At 31.8% G+C, this 10375-nt stretch overlaps 2 protein-coding genes across 2 annotated transcripts; both read right to left on the reverse strand.

Annotated features, from left to right (window-relative positions):
* Nucleotides 1–555: 555 nt before the first annotated feature.
* On the reverse strand, nucleotides 556–2424 carry TRIADDRAFT_2392 (uncharacterized protein; the record flags this gene model as incomplete). Its single annotated transcript, XM_002117101.1, has 2 exons — nucleotides 556–715; nucleotides 989–2424. Coding segments are annotated over 2 exons (1596 nt in total), but the record flags the coding sequence as incomplete, so codon positions are not given.
* A 4573-nt stretch (nucleotides 2425–6997) lies between these two features.
* Nucleotides 6998–8506, reverse strand: TRIADDRAFT_31975 (uncharacterized protein; the record flags this gene model as incomplete). The annotated part of the gene is made up of 1 exon (XM_002117102.1): nucleotides 6998–8506. One exon carries the CDS (start codon nucleotides 8504–8506, stop codon nucleotides 6998–7000), a length of 1509 nt encoding a protein of 502 aa, XP_002117138.1.
* Between the last annotated feature and the right edge of the window lie 1869 nt (nucleotides 8507–10375).

Genomic DNA, 10375 nt, shown 5'->3' on the forward strand with positions numbered 1-10375 from the left:
TAAATGCAGGTGGCTACGATGTAATCTAAGCAACAGAAGTTATAAGATTTTAATATGTATGCGTATCATAAATTTTCATTAATGCTAAAAAATTTATTAGAGATCAAGGGGAAAATTTAGTAGGCTATATAACTGATAATACATCTATTGTATCTATTACGTATGTGGATTTAGTAATAGGTTTAAATCTTAGCTCAAGTTAGTAATATCACACCGAACTAAAAATAACAATCTCTATTAAATGTGAAGATATAATTTATTACGATCTGGTACTTAACTTTAGTAATTTGGAGTGTATAAATAAATCTTAATGAATAGCATAGCGCAATAAAACTGTCATTACTGTTGAAGGTTGATTATAAATAGAATTTTTATATTGTATTACTTAACATATATACATTTTGCTCTATTAACTTTACAAAATAAAATCATAGCTATTATTAATAGAATTCCAGATATTCCTGATAGAGCAAATGTAGCAATCATGTATGCAGATTCCGAAGAATGCGGCTTCTCTACTGTGGAAGCATTTGTCGGAGCTATTGTAGAATAAATAGTTTGTGAAGCGAGTTGAGGAAGATACTGATTCCAAAAGGCTGAATTTGCGGCAAGATAATTACTTTTAATTTGGAAATTGGGAGCAATCCACAAGTACTGCCTTGTATCTTGTGTATATTTAGGCCACATGATAGGAGAACGTAGGTCTGTCGGATTTCTGTAGAAAATAATGTAAGAAGTTAATAGAATTTCTCTAATGTAATTTTAGTTAACGGTGCTGTATTGGAAGATGATAATTTGCATAAATTTATAGGCTATGCTGGTTATACTCAAAGAATAAATGTTTTAGGAATAGAACGTTATATAAACTAACAATTTCTTTCAATTTTAAAAGCAATGCCTAAAGGCTTAGCTGAATTATTTATATTTTATTACACAGAAGCAAGCAACTAACTCCATAACAACGCAGCTCCAGCTGTAAGTTACTCACCCTTCTCGGATAAAACTACCCCAATACGAAAGAACATGTCTGCATAAGGTTACTTCTTCAGCATTAAATGTTGATGGATATTCGGATGGCTTATCAAGAGGATAACCTAACATATATGGTATTTCCATGGTATGTGCTACTTTTACGTAAGATGGCTGCCATGTACCACTAGTACGATGAGCAAATATATATTTATATGTAGGTACAAATCGAGACAACTGATCGGCATAATATATATTAGGAATAGCAAAGACGAAGTCGTTGAATAATTCTCCATATTGATCTCGATTTGATATCGGTGAATTGGCATTACTCCAATTAGTATATCGATACTGTATAGATAATTTTACGCGTTGGCTTGCAAAGGGAAAAGAATTATTAGTAGTAGATATAAAATTTTGGCGCGGTATTCCAGTTACAGCATTAGGCATAGAAGGAAGCCTGAAATAGCCATCATTTAACGTTGTACCCAACATAATATTAACTTTATGAAATCTTCCTGCTGGTATAGCTGTATGTAAAGCTTCTTGTACATTGTTACCATCAGCAACAGGAGATGTTAAAATACGATTTCTTGGTCGTAAAGTACTTTGAATATTTAATAACTGTTGTACAGATAAAGTCTTTAAGCACTCGACGATCTTTGATGTTGTATTTTTCGTACAGTTCGCTAATGAACTAAATTGCTGAAAAGATATCTTAGCTCTGGCCAAAGTATCCGGCATTGATGTACCCGATTTAATGTATGATGGTATGGTTCCATAAGGTCCACTTTGAAGGATTGCACCTCTGAATAATCCTTTACTAGAAGGCATCACTAGATGATACATAGCGGATAAGCCACCTGCTGAATTTCCAGCTATGGTAATAAAATCTGGGTTACCTCCGAAATTTTCAATATTATCTTTTACCCACTGCAATGCTAAACTTTGATCTAGCAGGCCAAGATTAGCTTGAATAGCTCTTCGAGCACTATCTTCTTCACCTGATGTCATGAAACCTAGTACACCTACTCGATAATTAATAGTAACTACAACGATATTTTCATGAGCAGCTAAAATTTGACCTTGCCATTGTGATCCTGAACCAAGCACATATCCACCGCCATGGATGTAAACTAACACTGACATATTTGCAACATTAGAAGGATTAGAGGTAAATATATTTAGATATAGACAGTCTTCATTAATTTGACTACTTGGTGATTTGGAATCAGTAAAACGTATTGGGAGTCGTTGAGGGCAACTAGACTGATATTGTGTAACATTTAAGACGCCTTTCCAAGACTTTACCGGTACAGGTGGTTCAAATCGTAATTGATTAATAGGAGGTTGAGCATAAGGAATACCAAGGTAGGCGAATTGAGTTAAGCTATTCGTTTTAATGGTTGTTCCCGTAACAAAACCGTAATTAGTAGGAATAATAAGTTGAGCATTAGAAATGGGAGACACTATGGCTATTATTATGGCGAAGGATATCAAAATATTAGATACAAAAAATTGTACAGCCATGATGAAAAAATAATATCATATACGAATTTGATACAGCACACGTACGCTGCTAAATACTGCGTGACCAAACTGGTTTATATGCGCAGTAGAATTTTACTAATAATAGCAATTGGAAAGTGTCATTGAATGTTATGTTTAAAAGTATGTATATCCATAAACCATGCGCGTTATGCTGGCTTGGTAAATGATAATTATTAATGTTGTCGTGGGTGTACTTGGCAATACGGTTAAGTACGAGAGCGTGGTTAATATAATCAATATTTCCATTTTAGCAATGACATTGACAATTCGTTGCATTTTTTTAGCATGATTACAATAAAAAATAATGGTGGCTTTTCATAATGGCGGCAAATTAAATGATTATTGCCGTTTTTTAATAAATAAGGAAATCTATTTTATGATCAATCTTTATAATTAGAAATTGTGCAAAGAATGTATAAATTAGCTATGTCGGAAATACTCCATGAAGTCATGACCTCGCGAAATATGTTGGTAAAAATGATAGCTAACGTCATTTATGCGATTTACAGGGCATAAAACTTATAATTCTAAACTGAACTCCCGAGTAGAATATATGAATATTACAATCTTTGCCTATTAATAGTTAGTATGATATCGGAGCTACTGTACATTAATTATTGTGGCCTTGTTAATAAATAAGGAAATCTAACTTATGATCAATCTTAAGAATTAAAAATTCCCCCAAAATGCATAAACTAGGAATGCCGGAAATATTTCCTTGCAGCCATATCTTCGCGAAATTTGTTGTTTAAGTGATTTACAGGCATAAAGCTTACAGTTTTAAACTGAGCTACTAACTAGAATATTATAATCGTTATTGTTAATGGTTAGAATTTTGTCGGAGCCACTGTTCATAAAAATGTTGTAATTTATGCTGGCTTTATTCTACTGATAAAGGTAGTATCATGGAAAGATAATTGCCGTAGGCATTTTTATTTCATTGATTTGTCTCGCCATTCCTGCTCAAATATTCTACTTTCTAATTTAAGAGCATTAAATTGAATAGATACCGATTTTAAAGTGATATAGGATTTAATCATAATATTAATTTTAGCCAGTGATGGCAACAGCGTTTATGGGCCGGTATAGAATTAATAAAAATATTTTATGTTTTACTTATTCATCGGTAATTTTCCACGTTGCCCGCACGATGTGTTAGAGTATTTACTACGATTGATGTGCTTTATTATTTCGAATACATTACTTTAAAATGGAACTAATGTAGATCTACCATTTAGCTTCTAAATAAAACTAGCCTTGCTTGATTTCTCCTGCCAGTAGCTAAATAGTTGCAATCACTTGTACTCATATATGATACAAAAGTATAGACCCTTAAATTTAGCAGTCTGCTAGAGAACTGAGGATACCGGGCAAGGATATATTTACTAATTCAATTTATAACTATTACCAATTCCTATGCAAGCTAACGAGCGGATGAAAATTGAACGATCCTAGATCATAAAAACCTAAACTATCGACATCTTTTTGTTGTTAACTTCTTTAGTCATCTTATTTATTCGCTATGAAACTAATAATTGTAGCTTAGCTTAAAGCAAATTTCCCAAAAAAAGTCTTACTTTTGCTTTTCTGTAGGTTACATACTGCATAAATGGGAATTCTCTCATTAAATAATGTAATTCGCCAAGAGCTGTAATGAAACGATTACAGTGTCTTTGATCTTCTAATGTATTTTAGTTAGTGACACAAAGCAAATCCATGAAATGTTCTATTGCAAACCATATTTTTAAACTTGAGATAAAGATTTTATTTCCTTATTATCAATAAGCGCTAACTTCAATGCTACACTTTACAGTAGTTATCCAAAATGATATGCAAAAAAACCATAAAACGCTCCATCGTGCTATAACAATCTATACAATAATTATAATATAGACGAATAGATTAATACATTTGTAGAAAATTGATTGCATAGGTAATGCAAACGAATAATATCTTGCACTGATTGCTATCATTTTAGCGGATTTTAATTGTACGATATTGTGCAGTGCATCAAGACCTAGTCAGATTTAGCCACAAGTCTTGTATGATCAATATGATACATTATAGATTGCATGATTTCCAATGTTCCTGGCAAATTTTGCCAGCCTTAACTCTAAATTTTAAAATTACCGATACTCAATATATGAAAGAGAAAGTTTAAATCATGTTCATTTTTGATTGTGTAATAATCCATTTGTGCAGCATTCTCAGAATTAAAATGAATTCAATGTTGAACTAGATACTTCATAGACTTTATAAGATAAAATTTGGAGCAATAATATTTAGTAAATATATCCAAAACTTTCAACATCCAAAATGGAACAATTTTAAAAATAACTGAAGTAAAATAAAATAAACTGGCTTGACTGTGTTATCGTCTGTTGCCTTCAAGTAAAATTTAACTTCATTGCTTGCGTATTACCAGATTTACAAGATACGAATGATTTTAAGGTATTAATTTTAGATAGAGATTTGTAAAGTTAAGCTAAGGACAATTCTAGGCTTGATAGATAGTATTGTTTCAATATTAAAATTGAAAGATTTGAAATTTTCAAATTAAGACGATCTTTAACTCTAGAGAATATCTTATTCACAGGATCCATATGGCTATTATATATTTCAGAAAATGTGATGATTTAATATATCGTATATTACTATAGAATCTGTACGATCTTTGTAAGCGCCTTTTATAGGACAAGTAATTATAGTTATGAAGTAATTAAAGAATAGTGCGATCAATTAAAGATAACTGTAGTTGTTCTTCGCCTGATCTTTCGAGCAAAGATAAGCAATCCAACCGTTGTTATAACTGCAACACAGCTTAAGGCAATAATGATGATACTGTAGAAGGACAGTTGGCCTTGATTATTCTGATCCATATCATCAGTTTTTATTGGTACTTGACTCGGAACTGAAGCTCGTGAATGTTCATAATCAATTTGTTTCTCCAAATAGCCGTTCCAAAAATTGTTACCATTAGCATTATGTAATGTGATTATTCTCGATGGGGAATTGACACAATAATATTGCTTGGTTGATTTTTTATATCGTGGCCAAATGAGATGGTTGCCCATTTCAGCGTTAGGCGATCTAGTTCAAGAATAAATGCAAACTTTTAAAACGATACATGATACTGTAATTTAATAGCTAAAAACTGTTTCATAGCATTTTATAACTATAGCTATTAATTGATGATTAGAATACTGCAACAATCTTATCTTATCTCACTGTAGTAACTTGTGATCAAGTAGATTTATAGTTATCGTATTTAATACCTTAGATCTTTCAAATGCTATTTAAATTTAAAGCTAATACCGCCAAATTTGATTTATTAACAACATAATTCGTAACAGTTTAAATTTTAAATAATGACTGTCTTATGACAAATCTATTATTTCTACCGCAATGATTCTAACTCGAAGTTGGTTTGTAATCTTTATATTTTTTTATAGTTTTTACTTTATATAGTAGATTTACATTCGAGTGATTCTCCCGGAATTTAATGTAGATCGATTTACTTTATAGGCGTATGGGTTTTAAGTGGTCATTTTACATTCATTGCTTCATTAAGTATTCGTAACCGTCTGTTTTAAATGTTCTCTATGTACTACTAGTATAAATTTTGTAAATAGTTTTCCTTTTAAACTATTTTATTGTACTATTGAAGAGCAACGCCTAGTTTCTACTCGTAAATCTTAAATTACAGTATTTGTTTTATAAATTGTTTATAAATGTGAAGAGTAGAATTTTTAGCAGATTTTCCATTTCAAATCTTTCTTTTCGTCATTTGAGAGCAAAATTAAACTTGCTAAAGTATAATAACTGACTGAGGATGGATGTTGCAACTGGTTGTAGAGATCGATGAGACTTTAGACTTAAAAAATTAGAGGTAGACGCTTGATAATGTAAATTATATTTAACTCACTCATCAGCGAATCTATAGGCTACTATATCTTTTAGCTGTTTAACTATCGAGCATATATATATCGAATATGAATGCGTACAAAATTTTGCGCTCGTTACTCTCACGTGATTAATCCTTTATTAATTTTCAATAGAAAATGTGAACCTTCATCGTCTATAAATCCTAATTACTACCGAAGAATATTAAGATCGCGTATACATGTCATCCAAAAAAATATGCTCGATAGACTTGTTGGTTGATTTCTAGAATTGTTTCAGAATAGATCTTGCGTGCATCAATTCGTTATGTAGCTGAAAGAGGATCATCCATCTCCTTTATTTACAGCCCTTAAGCTAATTATTCGTTTATAAAAGAGCATCTAGCTGCGAAATGATATCATTGTACTCAATATTCTAGTATCCTAAGAACTCCTCTTTGATATTGATGATGAACGTTAAAACGAAATATAAGATCAATTTACTTTGGATAGATTGAAAAGCACCTAAGAGAAGTTCATTCAGCAATTAAGGTTACATTACCATTGCACTACTCTATGAAAAATCAATATACTACCTACCCATGATGGATAAAATTGCCCCATAATGACATTACTTCAAGGCTAACTTGACGATCAGTCATAGTATAGGCGGTAGCATAGTAATTGGGTTTGGCGACGGGATAACCGAAAACATATGGTATCTCCATTGTATTACTAACGCCTAACTGTGAAGGATAATATGGATCGGGATTGCTGCCACGATAGGAATATAAGTAGACGAAAGTACTGGTAGATGAATCTCTAGAATAAATGTTGGCGATATACTCTGTTGGTGCGGCGTATAAGCTATCGGTTATTAATTTGTCAGCTTGTCGTAAATTGAATATTGGCGATGAAACATTTTGCCAGTTAGTATATTCATGAATGATTGCTCGTCGTATTGCGTGATTGAATTCATCAAATAAAGTATCGATTAAGAGTAGGAAGATATCACGATGTATGCCTTGATTTTGATGTGGTAATTGTTGTATCAATTTAGCGCTATCATTTAAGTTATAACCAACGATTAAATTGACTTTCTTAAAATTGCCTTGATCAAGTAGAATTCTTGGGTGATCTCGTATCAGTACACCATCGACTACATATTTAAAAAATCGCCAATATTGTTGGGTTAAAACTTTTTGACCTTGGAAAAGTTTCCGAGTGCTTAAGCGTTGTAAGCAATTTACTTGTTGAGTAACGGTATGATTTTGACCCAGACATCCAACTTCTGCAACAAATAGACGAAAGATAGATCGAGCTTTATGGATATTAGACTCAATAGTATGTACCATACGTACATTGCCACTCTGTAGAATTAAATTATGGATATAATTATAACTTGATGGGATAAGGGTATGCAATTGAGCAGCAGTAGCACCTAAGCCATCGCCACCGACTGTTACTGCTCTAGGATTGCCACCAAAGTGATCAATATTGTCTTGTACCCAGCGTAGAGCAACTTGTTGATCAAGTAGAGCAATATTAGCTGGAATTTGACGACCATGACTTTTTAATTCAGCTGTTGTTAGAAAACCGAAAACTCCTAAACGATAATTGAAGGTAACAACGACTACATTAGCTTGACTTGCTAACGTTGTGGCCATCCATCGACTACCACTTCCTTCTGTCGACGATGTTCCGTCAATCCAAACAAAAACAGGCAATTTATCTGTCTTATTTAATGATGGTGTAAAAACATTTAAATACAGGCAGTCTTCATGGATATTAGCTTGAGCTGTAGTTGGATTAGTCCACGGAATTGGTGTTGGTTGAATACAGGATGGCTTATATAAACGGGCATCGTAGCGTCGAATTCTTCCACTACTTTGAGGAATAGGTTGTGGTGCTTGAAAGCGGTATTTCCCTAATGGAGGTATAGCATAAGGTAAACCAAGAAAGAATGATACCTGCTTACCATTGATTATTCCACTTCTACCGATAACATCGCCATAATTTGTCGTGACTATAACGCTAGAAAATGATTGTGTTATTAACGAGTTAATAACGATGGAGAAGAGGATAAAAAAACTCGTTAGTTTCATAATTTGTCCACTTTTTAACGATGCCTACATGTTATAATAATTTCATTTGTTATCATTATTTTATCTCGTAAGTAGCTAGTTATCGATGAATATGGTGGCCATTACAGTATAAAAAAAATATGGAATGCTTCTGGCCCTAACAGAATGCGGTAATCTGTTTTATACTGAATTATTGATGATCCTCATAATGTAAATAGAGGTGATATATTTGTATGACATAGAAATTGCTGATATTTATGATTCACAATCTCCATTTATAATTAAATAAGAATAATAGCTTCAGACAATTGAATAATATCAAACATATTGGTTCAATTTTAGCCAATCAATTTATTTTACAATCTAAATTGAATCAATAATATTAAATTTTTATTACAATAAAGTAAGATTATTGTTTAACTTTCATACGTTTACATCAGTTATAGTCATGCTAAAAACAGATTCAGATAAAGTGATATACAGATAGAAAAGGATGTACCTCTATTATCATACTTGTTAGCTAAACGAGATACTTATAATAACTGATTACATTATCAACAGATTGCATTCGCTTTATTGTTTTTACCTCAGATACATGGTGCGACCTTGAGCGTTTACGTATAAGCTGAGTCTCGGTTAATAGTTTCATATGTGATGAAATATTCTGTTGTGTTACCATTATTTACTAAAATCTCTATTCTGTATGTATCTGTAAATGACACCAGAGCATTTCATACATTGTCATACTAGATTATTCGCCATTAATAATAATTTCTGTTGGAAAGGACATCGTCCATGGATAATTAAGACCAAGATACTTTTCAAGGTAATCGCAACTTCCGTTATGATTGAATTCAATGATATATTTCATAAATTAATTATTCGTTTAATTAGTTATAATTGCATCTATTCAACTCTATCTTGAATTTAAATAACACTGATATACTTGTATAAATAAGGTTGGCTATGGATCAATCAACACAACTGACAACAAGTTTGAAAAGGGTTATAGTCATCGCAATTGTGCAGCTTTAATCCTTGGTTAAATTGTCATCTAATACCCTTGAAGTCTAATAATTCTTTTAAGTTATTATTCTGACTATAAATTGTCCTTACATGGAGTTCTTGGCCTATGAATTGCAATAAGACTTATTAATAATACTACAACTATCTCAGAAAGAGACCATAGCTCTAATCATAGATCACCATGGGTCCGCCTCTGTACACAATCTGATATTTTTATTATAAATAACTATCCAATATCATGTTCAATGCACTGGCTTATCATAAGATAGGAAATAATAAAATGGTAGCTCATAAGGGATTTTATGAAAAATGATATTCATGATTTATTTAGATGAGTTGTTTCTAAATAATAAAAAACTCTTGTGGTTAAAGCTTAATAGGATAGTCGATTTTATGCATGATTTAAAAAGATTATGTATAGAGATAGCAGATGGTAAAGTGATAAGTAAAATTTAACGTAGCATACTTGTCAATGTATTAAATCTTACTGATCATGCTTACCTTGTTCTATTTGAGTTGACTTTTAATACAGTTTCTATCTGTGTATTTCGTATATTTGTAAAGCAAAGTAGTGAAATTATGATATAGTATAAGATTTAGGGCCGTAACTTGTGTAAATGAAAGATTTGTGTAGCAGCTAAAATAGGCTTATTAATATTTTTCAATTTTGCAGACCTTGTTAATCTTGTATTTCTTATTTATATATACTGACTTTGCTACGCCTTAGATTAATAACAATATAATGAAATGATGAAATTGATATAAAATAAGATTTAAAATCGATGAAACGATGACGTGTAAACAATACGTGATGAAGTAGTAAAAATAGCTAATCCGAGCAGTACCTATTCAATAAAGTGAGTC

The sequence above is a fragment of the Trichoplax adhaerens genome, genomic scaffold (assembly GCF_000150275.1).
Source record: "Trichoplax adhaerens TRIADscaffold_21 genomic scaffold, whole genome shotgun sequence".
NCBI classification, from domain to species: domain Eukaryota; kingdom Metazoa; phylum Placozoa; class Uniplacotomia; order Trichoplacea; family Trichoplacidae; genus Trichoplax; species Trichoplax adhaerens.